Source organism: Neurospora tetraspora, assembly GCF_033439725.1.
Source record: "Neurospora tetraspora strain CBS 560.94 chromosome Unknown B0H65scaffold_1, whole genome shotgun sequence".
NCBI lineage: Eukaryota > Fungi > Ascomycota > Sordariomycetes > Sordariales > Sordariaceae > Neurospora > Neurospora tetraspora.
Genome location: NW_026944383.1, coordinates 3,455,629 through 3,473,950, shown reverse-complemented (window position 1 = coordinate 3,473,950; position 18,322 = coordinate 3,455,629). Strand labels below are relative to the sequence as shown.

At 53.4% G+C, this 18,322-nt stretch overlaps 4 protein-coding genes across 4 annotated transcripts; 1 reads left to right on the top strand and 3 right to left on the bottom strand.

The window, feature by feature from the left end:
- Positions 1 to 551: 551 nt before the first annotated feature.
- B0H65DRAFT_30918 (rab-GTPase-TBC domain-containing protein) lies at positions 552 to 2,546 on the bottom strand. Its single transcript, XM_062823265.1, has 2 exons — positions 1,575 to 2,546; positions 552 to 1,496 (listed from the first exon to the last, which is right to left on the bottom strand). The coding sequence occupies exons 1-2, from the start codon at positions 2,274 to 2,276 to the stop codon at positions 669 to 671; spliced, it is 1,530 nt and encodes a 509-aa protein (XP_062686347.1). The 5' UTR covers positions 2,277 to 2,546; the 3' UTR covers positions 552 to 668.
- Positions 2,547 to 4,980: 2,434 nt separating this feature from the next.
- On the top strand, positions 4,981 to 8,572 carry B0H65DRAFT_30947 (sulfate transporter family-domain-containing protein). Its single transcript, XM_062823272.1, has 3 exons — positions 4,981 to 5,634; positions 5,698 to 6,387; positions 6,444 to 8,572. Exons 1-3 carry the CDS (start codon positions 5,355 to 5,357, stop codon positions 8,222 to 8,224), a joined length of 2,751 nt encoding a protein of 916 aa, XP_062686346.1. The 5' UTR covers positions 4,981 to 5,354; the 3' UTR covers positions 8,225 to 8,572.
- A 28-nt stretch (positions 8,573 to 8,600) lies between these two features.
- B0H65DRAFT_30795 (uncharacterized protein) lies at positions 8,601 to 15,937 on the bottom strand. Its single transcript, XM_062823248.1, has 2 exons — positions 9,387 to 15,937; positions 8,601 to 9,246 (listed from the first exon to the last, which is right to left on the bottom strand). The coding sequence occupies exons 1-2, from the start codon at positions 15,590 to 15,592 to the stop codon at positions 8,979 to 8,981; spliced, it is 6,474 nt and encodes a 2,157-aa protein (XP_062686345.1). The 5' UTR covers positions 15,593 to 15,937; the 3' UTR covers positions 8,601 to 8,978.
- Positions 15,938 to 17,657: 1,720 nt separating this feature from the next.
- B0H65DRAFT_544247 (ubiquinol-cytochrome C reductase) lies at positions 17,658 to 18,157 on the bottom strand (the record flags this gene model as incomplete). Its single annotated transcript, XM_062829277.1, has 4 exons — positions 17,658 to 17,705; positions 17,764 to 17,812; positions 17,884 to 17,949; positions 18,120 to 18,157. 4 exons carry the CDS (start codon positions 18,155 to 18,157, stop codon positions 17,658 to 17,660), a joined length of 201 nt encoding a protein of 66 aa, XP_062686344.1.
- Between the last annotated feature and the right edge of the window lie 165 nt (positions 18,158 to 18,322).

Below are 18,322 nucleotides of genomic sequence, written 5' to 3'. Positions count from 1 at the left end.
TGGTCTGAGCAATGCCTGTGTAGAGGTGGTCGCAACTCTGAGGACATCGGGTGATTTCGGGGGAAACGCCAGGTGTCGATCCCTCTTGCTGAATCTCAAGTCCCCCATTGCTTCCCATCTGTTAGCTGAGCTTTCTTTTTTTAGGTTATCGACCAAGCCACCCCTGAGTTCACGAAGATGATTTAGCAAACCACGCCGGACGTGCCCAACTGTCCTCGGCGCGGCGTTTGCTGCGTGTACCAGCACTCTGCGACCAGCAGGTACAAGATGCAAAACTTGGGTAGGGGACAAGCAGAGCTGTTTCTTCCGCTGATTGCCAGGCAGGCCGTAGTCGTCAGAGTATGATGTAACGACCTGTCGTGTGCGCAAGTCAACTTCGAGTGCAGGTCTACCATGCTTGGTGCCTCTCGCACTGGAGCAGTGCCCCATACCCATTTTCTCTCTCTGGATTTCTTTTGTCAAAATATGGTGCAAGTATATGGATTTCAAGAAATCGCATCACTTGGCATGAGCAACAATTTCAGCGTAGACATCGTCGGGTATCATGCGTATCACGGTCAAAGTGGTCCGCTTGATCAAATCGGCCTGAAGGGCAGGGAAAGATCGGAGGAGTTTGTTAGGACTGGTGAAGGACCGGTATGTCAGTAGTTGAAACTCTGGAAAACGGGTTACTGGTGAGAAGACTCATACCTGGGCGATTCCATAATCTTGGTGCGTATCATGATAAGCTGCGCAACGATGCACAAAATGTTAAGATGCGGACCGTATGCAAAGAGAAAGTCCCACAGACGTAGGACCTCAGGCAGAGGCGGCGTACAGGCGCACAGCGTCAGTACGGAGGGGAATGCATAGATCTCGGCAGTGAGGTTCTTGGACATCAGGTAAAGACTGAGTTTAGGATCCACGATCGACAACACCTTGTCGACCAGCGCCAGCCCTTTGTGTACTCCGTCCATCGCACCGCGAATGTAGCCGGGTAACTCCTGCGTGAGAAGCTGGTGGAAGGCGACGAATGCTTCTGCCTCGCTACGTGCAGCATATAAGAAGGGCGCGGCCAGCACGTTCATTCCTTGTACATAGGTACCCGGTTCGGAAGCGACACCACTGGCCTCGGAGCCTTCAGTGGTCAAGGTCAAGGCACGCGCTCGACTTTTCGATGCCGGCGACCCAGTGATACTGTCGTGGCCACTAGTTCCCGGACGACTTCCGGGTTCTGATGGCGCCGAGCGTCGCGAAAGACTGGCAATGCTATGGTCTCTGGTTCGGTCCCCGCGGGCATCGTGTAACCTCCAGGCGACGGCATTGAGTAATCGAATTAAGCTGGCCTCGCTGACGCGGCGCCGGAAGAGAGGATCGGTCGTGAGTGTACGGAAAGTGTCATTTCGGATCTTCGAGTAGGCAGGGGATGCGCCGCGATGGATGAGGGCAAGGTAGGTGTCGGTTTCAATGATTGGGGCGTTGAGGAGGATCAGCCATACGTAGATGCGAAGGGAAGACTGTTTGGGATTGCTGGTCAGCGATTGCGAGCGCAAGACAAGAGCGCATTGATGAGGATGAGGCTGTGTCTCTCTTACCATGCCATCGCTATCGGATTTGACGCCTTGATCGAGGATCTTGAGTCGTGTGCTTTCGAGCGCGGCCTCGACATCGCCGTTCGGAGGGCCTTCGCGCAACAACTTTTCGAGGGACATGGCGCTGGCGGTGGACGAGCTTGTGCCGCGCCGCCTATTTGCGGCTGCCATGGTGCTGTATTGTTGACCTAATGGAATAGGAACTGGCGGGGCGTCACTGTTGGCGCGACCTCTTTGTGGTGTCGATCGATAGTTGAGACTTGCATGTCTAGTAGGAGGCGAAGGAGGGCCTGGGAGTAAGCGATGCTGGTGTTGGAGCTGCTGGTGCGGTTGGAGACGCGGTTGGGATTGCGGTTGGGATTGCGGTTGGTGTTGCGATTGCTGCTGCTGTTGCTGCAACCTCTGCTGGGAAATTAGGGACGGCTGAGGCGAGGCCTTTGCGCCGAGGCTGTGAGCCGATTGCAATCTCCTGAGCGACCTCTGGCCGTTGAGGGTACCACCAACTGACAAAGTCGCAGTACCATTGCCAGCAGCGGGGGATGGGGGTGGAAGGTGTGGAAGCGGGTGGAGCGGGAGCACACCCATCGTCGTCGCCGAGGGGGCGGGTTGTGGAGGCCCTGTCACTGGAGTCGACAACAACGGCATCGCATCCGTGCCTGGATCTCTAGCGCTGCCCGAGCTGGTGTTCTTTGCCGTTGGGTTCATGGTGTCAGGTCGCAGATCGTGAGGCGATACGATTGGGTATGGTGCTGAAGCTTATGGTCCGGCAAACAAGTCGAGATGCAGCGTAGAAAATGTGGAAAGGGAAGTGCGGACGCTGCTTGATTGTCGCCATGCCAGCTTGCGCGTCGTTCCTAGCCAAGGTTTGTTCCAAGATTGCTGTCGGGCGTGCCAGTGAGGTTGGAGTGGTTGGGTGTTGCAGTTCGCAGCGTTGACAATTTGATGTGGGAAGCGCACCTCCTCATTGGCGACCTGAAACTGGCAGATGGGCGGACGGGCAGCTACAAGTACGAGGTCAGTACGCACGAAGCACGTTCTGCGCAAGGTACCCGACTGTATAGTTCCCAGCTGAACTGCGGGGTGGTTCGCCGGTTTGGTGTCACCTACCGATTTCCTTAAAATTGGGACGGCGAGTGAAGTCTGGGGCTGAGTATACGCAAGAGTCAAAGGAACCTACAATGACAGAAGATTTGATATCGAAGACCATCATGCCCGCAACAGTTCATAGCAACTAGACCAAGACTGAGTGGGGTAATATCTGCGTAGTGTAAACCGATGTTTTATAATTGGATACATCGATGTTGCTGAAATGGGGTTGTTGTAAGTTCGTAGTGTAGTTCCTGGGTGATGGCATGAATTTACATTGTGTTTTTAGAGGAACGATAATCCACCTCGGACAACAGCAGAGCGGGCACTTCAGCTCCTTTCGTTTCGGTCACAGCGGGGGTGAACGTTTATCTCCGAGCCATCAGTTGTTATGGTCTCTCACCTGGATGTTATTTCACTGCTCCTGTTTCGAACTGAAGTCCCGTCTTGCCCCAGGCCATCTTGAACAGCCCAATCGTGAGGGCTGGCGTCGTTTTCCGTTCAATGCCAGGATGCGCATGTCGTCAACCATGCGTAAGTTATAACCCTAACCCTGCGACTACTTCCTAATGTGCTTCTGACTGACATTTCACGTGCAGCGTTGACTAGTCACCTTATCGGCTTATCGTGTCCTTTTGAGCTCGACTTCCTGAACCGGATGATTGCTAACATGCTATTGGTCAGCACACAGCGGACCGTTCTTGATCCGATAACGTCATCTCGAGACGGATGGGAGTGAGGCCGCGGAATAATTCTTTGATTTTTGGCCCAATTCAGCCCACTGTGCGTTGCTGCCAAGTACGATGCCCTCGTGGAGAGCCGAACTCCGGGCGCCGAGGTTGGTTGTGCGGTCTGGCCGTGCAAGTCGCCGCACAAACACGAGTCACCTACCAGGACCAACCCTTCACCTTGACCTTTGCTCTAGAAGGAGGTCTGAGGTCGGAACCAGCCGAGTGGCAGTCGTAGCTCTAGTATCCCTCCAAATACCTGGGCTGTGAAGAACTTCAGGCCAGTTGTTTACCAAAAAGCACACAGGCTGAATATCGAGCTTGACACCTCAATGGTTAGTGAGATGGTGTTCATGATGGGTGTTGATTGTGGTTGCGACACTTCTGGAAAAAAACACCTCTGATGCTTTTGTAAGCAGGTCTAGGGTAGCGTTGGATGTGGACGATCGGGAGCTAGGCACGGCACCGAGACGTCCAACGGGAAGCTTACACTCGATCGACAGGCTTTGCGGCTGCAATTGCACCATCGATGGTCAAAGTTGCGTCTTCGCCGCTTGCAGCCGGCCCCTCCTTTCGAGCCTCCCACACAACACCCTTGACATCCAGCTCTGACAAACTCCCATGATCCATCACACCTCCACGACTGCACATCTCCATGTTTTCAGCCATTCTCGCACTTGGGGAAGGTCACATTTTGCATGGTTGTTGCTGATGGCTTCCGTGGGGTGCAGTGCAAGTGTCTCTTCCCGTCGTCTTTTGCATCATCCCGCCGTGGGACAATGACATCCAGTGACCGGGGCTATATATACACGTGCGGACGCCCAGCTGCATGTGAAGCTCCCATCCCATCGGAGGCCCTAGTGGTAGAAAGACGTATCCATATCCAAGCATGATCATCTACCGTTTGGTACGCTAAAAAGCAGGCACTGTTGTCTCCATGGGAGGGAGATATTGATGACCATTACATGAAACTCCGAGCAGACCGTCCCATGTGCGGGAGAGCGGGAGCTCCCACAAGCAGCAGTCCTCTCCGCGAACCCAGCGCGGTGAGAGTTGAGATGACCACCTTCAATCATCTCAACCTCTCAACTACCGGCGTCCCCCGCCCCCGAATACCGACCGCGGAGACATGGCAGACGGAAGGCCGGTCTCTCCTGAGGCTCGGCATGCCAGTTACAACCACTCGTACAGTGGCTAGAGTGGAAATCAGCAGCGGAACCGCGAGCAAAGTGTGTATAAGCTTTTCAATACTAGAGTTGAAAGGGCAAAGGCCGATCACGTCATCATGGGAGTGCCCACCTTTCTGCGCTCTACCACGCCTCCTGAACTCCGCTTCCCTGCACTTTCTGCCTCTTCTGCAGCTGTAAACAGATTCCGTGCACTTCCTCCCTTCCTCACCCCGGCCCCCCACACCCCGGTTCGTTCGAGCAACCCGACGCCTCAATGCCGCCTGTGTCGGCTTTTTCCTAGTATAGCTTTGCTTGCCCTTTTATACTTTTCCATGTCCCTGTTTCTGCTTTCCCTTACTCGAATCATCTCATGTTTAACGGCAGCGGTTTTCATCATCTCATCTGGCCCTTTGTTGCCACCTCCAGCCTTTAGGCACACAATATAGATCGATCTTCAACATCGACCTAGACTTCGACCGGCTCGTCTTCGACTTCGATTTCGACCTTCCACTAGTTCCACTTCCTCTCTCAACGAGTTTCGAGCGCAACTACGGGCTTTTACATCTGTGCGATATACATATTCGACGTTATCTTCCCCATTGGATATTTCCCCGGACCAACCATCTTGAGAGCAACTTCCCACCTTGGTCCATGCAAAACCTTTTTGGCAAGCTAGGATCTCCTTGATACAGCCGGAACCAGCACGGACCATATCTTGAACCAGTATACGGTATCAGACATCATCATCCTCTTGTCAACAATCGTTCCCATTGTTATAACAGAAGGACCAAGCCGTCAAGATGTCTACGGCCTGGGGCAAGGCCGGGCGCTTCACAGCCAAAGCACTTGGCATCAAACTTCAAGACAAAGACCCGTACGATGAGGTTACTCGGGGCGAGTCCATCATATCCAACCATACAACCAGTTCCTTCGTGGAAGAACCACCTCATACAGCCGAGTTCTTGAGGGAAATTGTCCCTTCTGGAAAGCAGTTGGGGGACTACATTCTTTCCCTCTTTCCCTTTACATCTTGGATTAGTCACTATAACCTACAATGGTTCGCAGGCGACCTTGTAGCCGGTAAGATCATACATCCCTTGTCCATGTGCTATCCAATCTCAGTATTGCTTACTCCTTGCCTAGGTATTACTATCGGTGCCATTGTCATTCCACAGGGCATGGCCTATGCCCAGCTTGCCAACCTTGAGCCCCAGTTTGGTCTTTACTCTTCCTTCATGGGCGTCTTGACCTACTGGTTCTTTGCCACTTCGAAAGATATTACGATTGGCCCCGTCGCCGTCCTTTCCTCGCTGACCGGCGGTGTCGTTGCTAACGTCATGGCGGAGCTTCCCGACATTCCGGCCCATGTTATCGCTTCTGCTCTGTCTATCCTCGCCGGCGCCGTTGTGCTTTTCATCGGCCTGATTCGGTGCGGTTGGATTGTCGATATCATCTCGCTTACTGCTCTTTCGGCATTCATGACCGGCTCGGCCCTCAACATTGCCGTCGGACAGTTCCCTACCTTGATGGGCATCAAGGGCTTTTCAACCAGAGATCCGGCGTATTTGGTCTTCATCCACACCTTGCAAGGCTTACCTCGTACCAAGCTGGATGCTGCAATGGGCTTGTCAGCACTTTTCATGCTTTACGGTATCCGGTCGCTTTGCAACTATGTTGCCAAGCGTTGGCCGCAACACCAGCGAATGGCCTTCTTCCTTTCGACATTGAGAACCGTCTTTGTGATTCTCTTGTACACCATGATCAGTTGGTTGGCCAACAAGGACCTCCCTAGAGGAACTTCGAAGTTCAAGATTCTCTTTGACGTTCCCAGAGGTATTTTCCACTCACATACTTTCCATCAGTGAGCCAGTACTGACTATATCAAATAGGTTTCAAGAATGCAGCTGTTCCCGTACTCACCAAGCCACTCGCAAGCAAGCTTGCTGGCTCTCTGCCTGCCGCCGTCATTGTCTTGTTGATCGAGCACATCGCCATCGCAAAGTCGTTCGGCCGTATCAACAACTATACTATTAACCCTTCCCAGGAAATGGTGGCCATTGGTGTCGCTAACATGCTGGGCCCCTTCCTTGGTGGCTACGCTGCAACAGGCTCGTTCAGTCGTACTGCCGTCAAGTCCAAGGCGGGCGTACGCACGCCCTTCGCCGGTGTCATCACCGCCATCGTGGTGTTGCTGGCTATTTACGCCTTGCCTGCCGTATTCTACTACATTCCGAACGCATCGCTAGCTGCCGTCATTATCCATGCTGTCGGCGATCTGATCACACCCCCCAACACCATCTACCGGTTCTGGCTCGTCTCGCCCCTCGAAGTTATCATCTTCTTCGTCGGCGTTTTTGTCACCGTCTTCTCCACCATCGAGAACGGTATCTACTGTACAGTCTGTCTGTCTTTCGCCGTCCTCCTCTTCCGCATTCTTAAGGCTCAGGGCCGCTTCCTGGGTCGCATCAAGGTCCATTCCGTCCTCGGCGACCACGTTATCGGCGATGATCCCCGGAAGCCCATGAACGAAGGCTACGGCACCTTCACCGGCAGTAGCTCGCTAGATGCCCCCTACCGCAACATCTTCCTCCCCATCACGCACGCGGACGGCTCCAACCCGGAAATCGAGCTGGACAACCCCTACCCGGGCATCTTCATCTACCGCTTCTCCGAAGGCTTCAACTACCCCAACGCCAGCCACACGCTCGAGTACATGGTCCGGTACATCCACAAGAACACGCGTCGCACCACGCTCTCGCACTTTGACCGGCCCGGCGACCGACCCTGGAACGACCCCGGCCCATCCAAGCGCAACCTGAAAGCCGCCGCGCGCGCCGGCATCGACTCGAACGAAGTCGGCGTCGACGTGCACCTCCCCACCCTGAAGGCCATCATCCTCGACTTCAGCTCCGTCAACAACATCGACATCACCTCGATCCAACAGCTCATCGACGTGCGCAACCAGCTCGACCGGTACGCGAGCCCGGACGCCGTTGACTGGCACGTCGCCTGCATCAGCAACCGCTGGACCAAGCGCGCCCTCGTCTCCGCCGGCTTCGGCTACCCCTCGGCCTTGCCGGACGGCCAGATCCGCAGATGGAAGTCCATCTTCAGCGTGGCCGAGATCGGCGGCGAGCAGAGCGCTGCGGCGACGGCAGAGCAAGAAGTCAACGAGAAGGAATTCGGCCCTACCTTGTCCGCTCGCGGACGTGTTGCTCAACAGCAGCAACAGCAGCGGGGCTCGTCGATGGACATCGAATCCGGATCCAACACCGATGACACCGAAGCCGTTGGCAACCTCAAGGCCACCGCCTCCGGCTCCGAAAGGATACCCGTTGCTGCCGCTGCTCGCTCGCGGTTCGGCAGTGGTGGCCGCACCGTTGCCGTGCACGGCATCAACAGGCCGCTGTTCCACGTCGACTTGACGAGCGCGCTGCAGAGCGCTATTGCCAATGTGGAGGCTAGGGCCGAGTTCACTGCTACTACGTCTTCTATCAAGGGCGTTGAGCCTGTTGTTACGCCTCCTACGCCTATGTCGCAAAGTCAAGAGAACTTTGAGGGCGGTAACACTTCTGATGGATCTACGGGGACGGGTTCACGACCACTGGGGACGTCACTACCTCCTTATGAACTGGTTGATTCTCGGAAGGAAGGCTCGTCGTCGGTATGATTTTTGGAGTGGATGAGCGGAGCATGTTGTGTTTTTTTGAGTGTCGAAAAATGATGATGCATTGAACGCAAGCGATGGTTATAAGAACTTTTTTTGCATAAAAGGGGGACGGGAAAACGGGACAGGATTATTATATCTAATGTGGCTCGGATCATGGGTTTTCAAAAGGGTTTACGGGTAGATACCGAAAGGGTCTGGATGTTGTTGTTTGCTGGCATTTTTGTGGTTCACGAAGTCTATAATACCCCTTTACAGTTGCACGTTTTGGTTTTGCATATACGATTATCTTCCACCGATATAGGAAGAAAGATATAGAGGACTTTCAGGAAATGTGATGATTTACCACGGCAATATCTATCATTTGTTGTTCCGTGTCGTGGTTAATGGGATATAATTTGAAATAATGCCCAGTTGAGTGCTCTCGTGTCTACCAATCTAACTAAACAAAAGTTCAAACTCCCCAAGTACGTTACTGTTCGCCTGCTTTTCCGCGTACAACCGGGTGTGATAAGAATGCATAATGACTGCCCAAGATAGCGAAAAGAATAAGTCGCTGGAGGCACTACCTCCTAAAGTTTTGCTATCCATAAAGATGGTACATCAAAGCCAACGCAAGCACCCCTCCAATCCACCATGTGATAAAAGGATAACGCCATGTAATGATATTCCGTTTCCCGCCTAAAACACTGCACTGCACTGCACCCACAACCATCGCTCGCTCCTTCCTCAGATATCACACACCAATTTCCTTTTCTTAGAGCGTCTCCCATCCGCCATTATTGATATCCCCTTCAAGCTTACGGCTGATGAAGCTCTGAATGCCATGGCTGAGCCACAGGTTGCGCAACATGGAGTCATACCGCTTCTGGTGGAGATACAGCAGCCGTCCATGACGGAGGCCCAGATCCACCTCGCCGTACTTGTCGATGTAGGGTGCGTTGCTGAAGGAGCCTGAAAGGCGATGGAGGTAGAAGATGCAGCACCTTCTGATGTTGAGGAAGAGTCCTACGTTCTTTTGGCACCTGGTGAAAGTTAAGGCGTTAGTATCTAGGGTGAGTAGAATGGAGGGAGGAGGGGGTAAGTGTGGTAAATAAAGGGAGTCAAAGGTGGTGAAAGGTGGTGAAAGGTGATGAAAGGTGATGCGATGGATGGTAGAACCTACTTTCTCATGTGTTGCTGGCAACCGCCAATCCTCATGGTTTTGCCTCGTCCTTCCCTATCCTCCACCGCGCAACAGATGCTCTGACCACAGAACAAATCTCCGCAGAAGAGACAGAGCATAGGGTCGGAGATGTCTTTGCCCTTGGTTGGACACTTCCTCCGCGTGCACTCCTCGATGAGCGTAGCATAGTTCGTAGGAAGGCCGACAAGCTCGAATATGCCTGGGTGGCTCACCACTGCTGATGGAGGCAACAACGTCTTGTTGTCAGCGGCGAGGGTTGGATGCTCTGCGTCCCAGCACGTCTGATGCTCTATCCAGCCAGATACGAGCTGGGAGGTTCGGGAGTTCGGCGTGAGGGAAGCCAGCATTGCGTCGAACGAGGGAAGTTTCAGTGTCTCGGTGAGGCGTTCGAGTTCCTTCTGCTCGGGATTGGGCGAGACACGGCTGTTGAAGTCGACGTTGTACTTTGCGTAAAGTAGGATGGCGCACTTGCGAAGGAACGTAAGTGCATAGTTCCTGATGAACCGGTACCAACCCTCCCAGCTGTCCAATCCAGGCTGGTCGAACGCCTTGTTCTCCCCAACAGAACTTTGGACCCTGTACCTCTCAGAAAAGCCCAAGTCCATTCGTACGACTGTCTCGCAGAAGGAAGCAAAGTTAGCCAGTTCAGGCGACATTTCGTCTTTGCGGTCGCTGAAAATCTTCGACAGCCACATAGTGGCAGGCATGTTGCGACCCATGTGGTAAACTACTTTGGTGATCTCGGCAAGGTAGCAAAGCCTCACGATGTGGGCGATTTCAAACTTTTGTGCCGGGACAACGCCAAAGACACATTCGCACAAGAAAACGAAAGGATCTTGGCTGAGAAGCGGAGGATACTCCTGATAAGGTTGTCTGGCGCTGTCGGTTTCAGCATCCTTATATTGTGCAATGAACAGCTGGCAATGCTGACGTTCGCTGTCTCTCCGGAACTCGGTGTCGATCCTGTTGTCTCCGGCCTCTCTAAGTCCGCCTACAGTAATGAAAGTCGTTACGGTCTCAGTCAGGATACGGAGGTGGGTAAGGACTTGTTCAGGAATCTTCTCAAGTAAGGTCATTCCATAGTCCGCTTCCACCCCGCGCTGCTGAATCTCAATAGCTGCAATAGAAATGCCCACCGAGCGAGCCAGAGCATCACTGCAGGCCAGCTCATCATCTCGCACAGTCTCCGGAAGGTCATGGTGCGAGTTGATGCCGTTTTTCCGCAAGGTATCTCGAAGACGACGGTACGCAGAGACCAGCTCTCTCATCATGCTGTTCCCCTCAGCAGGAGTAGCCCCTCGGCTGCTAACCTCAGTAGCTGAGATAATCGAAAAGGAGTCACTGAATGGCGTCCCGCTTGACCTTGAGCGGGCCCCCAGGTCTACCCAGGCATCACCAAACAGCTGAGACGAATCTTCAGCAAGATTGTGGACCATTGTCCTCGACGTGTACGTTGCAAACGAATGCTGGATTTGGTCTGGAGGCCTTGCCGCTCCCAGGACATAATATGCAGAATGCAGCTGTTTGTCCAGCCATGGGTTGAATAACTCAGTTGGTGACAATGGACCGGGATAAGATTCTTCTTGCCCTTTCCAGACGATGGGGAGGAATGCATTGCCTAGGGCCTTGCACAAGGGGCACACAAACTCCAGCCTACTCGTGTCCTCAGGGGGGTGTCTTGCGATCTGTTGGTTATGACGGCGTACAGTGGCATCAAAGTATGCTTCGAAGCATCCATAATGCATGATATGGCCGCACCCAGTCGAAACAGGGCCGGAACGAGACAGGTGCGACGGGAAGCCTTTGCCGATGACGCAGCGCTCAGCCTCAAATATCTTTCCCTCCTGGTTAACCTTTTGAACAATCTGGCGGTTCTCATGGGCAACTCCAAAGGGCCGGATACTCTCGGCAGACCTGTCCAAGTTTTCAGGTGTCTTGAACGCTTCCCTCACGAAATCCGGATCCTGGAGATCAGTCTGCCGATAAATGTTGCTCTCGGTGAAGAAGGCGAAGGATCCGTAAAGACGACGATCATCTGTGTCTTCCTGGCAAAGAATGCATGTCCCTGATGGATACTTCCAATAGTTCTTATGCTCCTCGGCAGCTGGCATGTCCTCATCCTCATCGATATCGTCCACATCACCCCAGTCGATCTCTCCCTGCTTCTCCATGAAACTCTTTTGCTGGGCCTGGAACTGTGCCATAACACGAGCTTGACGGGCGAGTGCAGCCTTCTTCTTCTTCTCGCGCTCCTCATCAGTGTTCTGGCTGCCGTGCAAGCCAGCGTCGATATGGTCTACTGAGAGACCAAGGTTATGGTAAGCAGCCTCGAACTCGTGGGGCCGCTGTTGCCGCATCTTCTTCAGAATCAGGTTGATCTTGGGGTGAACCGTCTTGAAAGCATCTTCGACAGTAAGTAGGTTCAAGAGTGCCACGATCGTCTTTGCCGTAGGGTTCTCTGGCATGAAGTTGCTGCGCGCCTGGTGACTGAGAGAACGAGAGATGAATGACGGTCGCTGACCATCCTGCTCACCTGTTTTATCTTCCTTGATGGCGATCAAGATCAGATGCAGGACGACTTGAAGGAAGGTCTCAACCCGAGTCGTGGGGACCTGGGGCGTAAACTTGGAGGATGAGAGAGTATAGAGCAGGGAGTAGTAGATAATCTGGACGAACATGCCGGTCCTTGTGAAATCGGACAGCCCGGCAAAGACCCCAGAAGTAATTGGACGAAGATTGGGTTCATACACGACATCCTCGACCGGCTGGCCGGTCTTCTTAGCCATGCACTTGCGCCATGCCATTTCTGACTCTTCGCGTTGGTTCTTGTTATAGTGGGCGATGTAAGGATCCACATCCTCAATGTACTCCGGCTTGAGCTCGAATGTGCCAACATCTGTCAGCCCTTCGGGTGCCTTGTAGATGGTCATCTCGTCCAACAGCTTGTGGAAGTCCTCATGTTCGTGAAACTTGTCCGGCAGTTTGTTGCAGATCTCCGAGAACGACAACGGTTTAAAGCAAAGGACGTGCGTGAGGTCACGACGCATGGCCGCAATGAGAGGGCTGGCTTTGAGACGCATGGCCGCGTTGGGAGGACTAGCTTCATCCTCATTTTGCGTAAGAGATGTACGGTCGCTGACGAGGACAACGAGCAGATGAAGCATGTCTTCCACAACATCCAAATGTTGACTGTCATCTTGCGCCTTGGATTTTTGTTCGAAGAACCCTTTGATCCACTTCTCCATGCCGTAGCGGTCGACAATCGAGGCAAGAACGCGGCTTGGGTCACAGACAACAAGAGCGGTCTGCAACAGAAATACGTCCCTATTATGGGAAACATCTCTTTGGCTCACACCGCGGTAAGTCCCTCCTTGGTGACGCAAGCTCAAACCATTCCTGACCCACATGCCCGCTTTCATCTGCGCAAGCCAAGCACATACCCTGAGCGGGAAATCAAAGGCCGCAAGGAGGTAATCTTCCGGTGTGAAGTTACCGCGAGGCATGGACTTTCGACCCATTGGCTGAGGCTTTGCTAGCAAGTCGCTGGTTTCGAAAGTAAGGAGCTTCCGCAGGTCGTCAATGCTCATCGACTTGCCACACTCGATAAGCCACGATAAGGTGTAGTGAAGAGCATGATGGAAACTGATGGGCTGCTCTTCCACCACAAAGTGGACGACCTTGAAGCTTCGCCCGGTTGGCTCAAACTCAAAATCTGTAAGGTTTCTGAACGAAATCTCTTCTTTGATTTCCGACTGGTTAAACCGGTGACGCTCAGCACCAAGGGAGTTGATGATGGTAATCTTTGCAGCCAGTCTGATCGCATTATTGACATACTGCAAACCGTGTTCCTTGACGTTCCGGAAGGATTGGGCGAACTGTCTGCAAAGTCGGTTGATCTCGCGTGTGACAAGAGATGCGCTGATCCAACTATCTGTCTCATACTCGACGTGTTCACCGACAGCCCGGACGTTCGGGCAAATGCCTTGATGTAACTTGACGAGATCGAGGAACTGCATCATATACCGCTCCTCTGTCCGAAGGCGTTCCTGCACATGCGGAGACCCAAAGAGATACTTGAGATCTAGGAAGAAATGATACATGCGCCGGTTCGTAACCGAGCCTGAATCGAAGGACAAAACTGCGTTGCTTGCCACGTCCCAAGGGTGTCCCACTTGACGAGTGGTCAGGAAAGTGTAAAGAATGGCCATCAGACTGGTAAGGAAATTTCCCCGCTCAACGATTTCAGCAGTGATGGAAGGAGTTGTCAACATCTGCAAGGAGATGTTGATAATGGAGTGATCAGGCTCACGATCGCCAATGAGGTACAACTGAGCCAAGGTGGTGTAGAGGCCAGCAAACCGCAAGCCAAGTACACGTTTGAACTCGGGGATTGTGACGACGGTTGAAATGTATAATGACCGAAGATCACAGCGAACCTTCTTCCACATCCGCAGGTCAAATAATATCAGCCAGTCTAGACGGACACGCTCGAAAAGGTCTTCGGCAACCGGAATGTTCTTCTCTTCCACATAGCCGGCAGGAGTCTGCAACCAGTAACGTCCAGGATTTGGAGGCGTTGTCTTGGCTTTTGGACTGCCTGGGGTCTTGGGGATGTCGAGGTGGGCCTTGGTGTAGATATTCGGCGCGATAAGCGGCTCGGCGGTATCGGAATCATCAGGAGTATGCTCACGTTCCCGAATGGTTCGGCGGTGGGCCGTAGTAGTAGCCGGTGCCGGAGGGGGGGGTGGCGGAGGAGGATGGCCACCAGCAGCGGCCGGGGCTACCTGCACCACCCGGACTTCTCGCCAGTCCGTCATGGCAACATCATCCCCGGCTGTATCACCCTGTTCGTCAAGCATCATGACATCCTCGTCATCCTCCTCATCTTCATCCATCTCTCCACCAGAGACAATGATCTCATCATCCCCGTCTTCATCATCTTCGTCCCCTTCATCATCGCCAGCCTCACGAGCCTCTGCCATCCTACGGGCAGCTTGACGTGCCTGAAGCAAAAGCCTGCCCTGCTGCTCGTAGAACCCGCTTGGTACGTTCTCTTCTTGGTCAATGCGGTCTTCATCGTCAATGCCGTCCTTGCCGACAATGGCATGGGCCGCAGGGCTACCTTTCCTCCAAGGCTTAAGCATTTCCTCGCACACGATGTTTCTCAAAATCTGATGGTCATGGCCAACTTGGCAGCCGGAGATATCTCTAAGCCACTCAATTATCGTGCCGCACATTTGCTCTCTGAAGGTATCCCTGGAAGAGCGGATGGTGACGGTAACCCTTATCCTCTCCAGTATCTCGGCTACTTCGAGCAGCTTTTCCAGACTGCTGTCGTACATCAGGATACTCCTACCAATGGCATCGGTCTCGTAAGCAGCTTTCAAGCCGTTAGCCAGCGTAGTGTTGCAAGCCCGAGCCACTTGGTCACGCACGTCGACCACGGTGTGCTTCTCATCATTCCACAGCAGAACGGCATATTCCCCTGGCGAGTCGGTCTCTCCACCGCAATAGGTCGACGATAACCTCGAGAGCCTCTCATCCTCCTGAATAGACTGGATGGTTTTGGTTTGGCGAAGCTGCTCGGGGGCACAAGAGATGACGTCGCACATGTAGTCGAAGACGCGGCCGATGGTCATCCTGATATTCCTGACCAGATCCTCCGGAAGATCTGTCGCTTTTCCTTTGCCCTTACCGCGGTCGCCCTCCCACATGGAATGTATTGTGCAGAACATGGGCCGCTTCCACGCTTCCAAATCTCCGCAATCGCAACACCCGCTGTTTCCGGGCGAGATACTGATGCGGACCATATGGCCTGTGTGGTCGGTGGCTTCGAAGCACTTGCTGCACAGGCAGCAGGTATCGTCTGCGCTACAAGTCTTGCACGCGTACGATGCTTCTCCTTGTTTGAAGATGTGACCGCAGGCCTTGCCACGCGCGGCTTCGGTGTATTCGGCGCCCTCGACCGCTCCTTGGACATCCCTGAGCTTGAGGGAACTAGTTCGTGGGTCCCCGTTGGGAAAGAAGAGCTTCATGTATTCATCTTTACCACCGGCCATAGACCAGAAAAGAGTGAGAAGAAGTTCGCGCGATGCCTCTTCGCTGTAGCGGTATCGGTACTTGCCAGGCATCGCCAGCAAGGCCTGGCAGAGCTGCTGCTCCTGTGTCGACATCTGGGCTTCCATGGTGGAAGAATCGTCGGTGGTCGGGTCTATGTAGCGCTCGAGATAGACATCCAGGTGGCGCTATCTGGTTCTGAGGCGGGATCTTTGTCGATGTATGTCAGTGTCGTGCTTAACAAGTCGTCCAAGGGTCGGTGTTTGGGAGTTGGATGCGATGGTGTCGGTGTCTTGAGGGTATGATGATAATCACTGACGAGAGGTGTAGGAGTATGTATCCAAGGATCCTATCTGAAGCGTCCACCGCTTGTTTGCGCTCGAAATTTGAGGAGGGTTCCAGACCGGTAAGAAGATGGGCGAGAAGAGGGCCTGAGCTGAGGGCGATGACCAGCACGGTAGAGGGGATCGCGGGGTAGACGGAGCCAGCGATAGACAGGCACCCTGGTATTTATCAGCTTTGAATGGTTGGCGCCGCCTCAAAGAATGTGGTTCGGTTTGTGACGTGGGAGTTGGATTGTAAAGTGTAGTATTCTGGTCCTTTCTTCCCCTTCCCGTCCAGTATGATTGTTGGCAGCGGAGGGCGGGCAGTCGGACTTTTTGAATATCAGGCCTTGTACCTGGGCGAGCTGGGCTGTTGACTAAGACGCAGCGGTCTTGGCTTCTTGTTGGTACCGAACAGCGGTTACAGGGCAGTTTTCCCTTTTTCGTGGGGCTGGCTTTGAAGAGTGAAGTCAAGGTGGCGTTCTGTGACTCGTCGATGGATTTGGCTTCTGTTAACCAACACCATCAGGACCGTTCTTCTGAGTTCCTTCTCAATTGCAAATCCTGTGGAGGGATCTTATCGGGCTTTTATGGCCGCTGTTCATCCATTGTGAGTTCCGTTGGTGCCATTTGCCAAACAGCCGAATTCGATACAAGTAGATATTTCCGCGTCGGAGCGATCGATGTTTGTAGGTCGAAATTGCACACTTGAGGCTCCATTTTGAAGCTCCTGACACTTTTTCCAGTTGCCATAGCTCATTCCCATCATATCCTTATCGACATTTGCGAGACAGATCCTGGAACTTCGGTATGTCGCTAACAAGAAGGTGCATTGTCGCCCGTAGAGGTACGTCAGGCGGGGCTGCGCTTCAGGCCTCTAAGTAGAGGGTAGCAGGTGATGTGAAAATAGTCCGGACACGCTTACACCAAACCAGACCCAGTGTCCGGACTTTCTTTCACACCACCTAGGTAGGTAGGAAGAGTGAAGCCCGGTTCTTGACGTACACAATGGTACTGCTTATGGTAAGGAGCAACTAAACACCACGACTGGGCTACGCTTACCCTCACAAGTACCTTTGTACTTTCACTGTAACCGAGCATCTTGTTACCAACCTCCCGTCCTGACGTCGTCCGCACCGTACATTGATAGGCATCATTTTTCATTCCATCGTGTTCCTCCCGGTGTACCGGTAGAAGTAGGGACAGAACAAAAGTTAGTAGGTCATACTCAAGTAGAAGTCCATCACCGAATTATTACCATGTCTAGTACCGGCCGGTAGGTACCTCTATAATCTACTACCTCTACATACCGCATGCCACAGGCCACAGGGCCAGCTAAGGTAGCTTGCCAGGGGCTGGCGCTGGCGCTTGGTGTGCAAAGATCCATGCCGTCCGACCGACCCTCGAAGCCGCTGCATAAAGACGTCAAAGATTGCGAAGGTCAGCTCGAGCCGCATGAGCAATTCAGCGAACGCTTGAACCTGCTACGCAACGCTGGGAGATTTAAAGCAAACATTGCCCACACATGCGTCCGAAATCCAGGCTGAGCCGGCCAGCCGCCGGGCTTGCTTGATGTCGAGGTTCCCCGGCTCCAAAAGCTGGCAGAGATGGTTGGTAAATGGTGTTGCTCTTGAGCCTTGTAGTCGGGCTATGGGTCATTCGTCTAGGTGTCTTTCGCCATGATAAAGTTCTGATTTTGTACAGTAAGGTGAAATAGGGGCTTGGTAGGCAGAATCGTCAGGAAAAGTCGTCCATTCCTCTAGCAATCAATGGCCGTCGACCACGTCCCACTTTCTCCCAGAGGCTGTCGTCTGATCCCCATCGAGTCGGCGTTTCCATGTCTTGATAAGTTGCTCCCAAGTCGTCTCGTTTACTCCTCATCCTGGACGTACTTGTGGCGGATGTCCTTCCATTGGCGCTGTTCTCCTTGTCAGCAACTGTTCCAGTCCAGTCTCGATTCAGTCGTAGGCTCGTACCCCCTTGTTGATCTTGTCCCAGACCTTGTCCATGCCGTTGTCATAAGCCCTAGATGATGTAATTGTTCAGCGACACATGATTCCCTGCTATATGTTCATCCGACTGTCGTGGGTACGTACAGCTCGAAGGCGAAGGCACCGACGAAGACAGCGCCGATGAAGGCGGTGTTGTTGCGGAAGATGAGGCTGGGGTGTAGGTTAGCTATCGGTGTTCGAGTTGGGTCTGGGCCTGGAGACGGGGCCGGGGCCGGTGCCGGGCCGATGGGGGGTGCGAGGTGTTGTGAGCATGCGCTCGGCGTTGCGGGGATACTTGCTTGTAGAAAGCGGACTAGGAAATGCGCGATTAGCATGGGCACGCTCTGGATTGGCGTGAGGTCGGAGAAATGCTCACCATTTTGACAGATTTACCGGGGCTGTAAACGTTGGTTCAGCTGCGTCTCTAACGGTGACGTTGTGCGGGAGAGGGCGTCGCGAGCAATCACGATGTTTTTCGTTGCGATGGACAAAACCGACCCAGCGGAACCTGGAAAGATCGCAGATGGCGGCCGGCCGGAACCAT

Coding starts and splice junctions, on each gene's coding strand:
- B0H65DRAFT_30918 (XM_062823265.1), bottom strand. CDS start 2,276: ATGAACCCAACGGCAAAGAACACCAGCTCGGGCAGCGCTAGAGATCCA. Junction 1,497..1,574: donor AATCCGATAGCGATGGCATG/GTAAGAGAGACA, acceptor AATCCCAAACAG/TCTTCCCTTCGCATCTACGT.
- B0H65DRAFT_30795 (XM_062823248.1), bottom strand. CDS start 15,592: ATGGAAGCCCAGATGTCGACACAGGAGCAGCAGCTCTGCCAGGCCTTG. Junction 9,247..9,386: donor TGCCAGCAACACATGAGAAA/GTAGGTTCTACC, acceptor AACTTTCACCAG/GTGCCAAAAGAACGTAGGAC.
- B0H65DRAFT_30947 (XM_062823272.1), top strand. CDS start 5,355: ATGTCTACGGCCTGGGGCAAGGCCGGGCGCTTCACAGCCAAAGCACTT. Junction 5,635..5,697: donor CGCAGGCGACCTTGTAGCCG/GTAAGATCATAC, acceptor CTCCTTGCCTAG/GTATTACTATCGGTGCCATT. Junction 6,388..6,443: donor TCTCTTTGACGTTCCCAGAG/GTATTTTCCACT, acceptor TATATCAAATAG/GTTTCAAGAATGCAGCTGTT.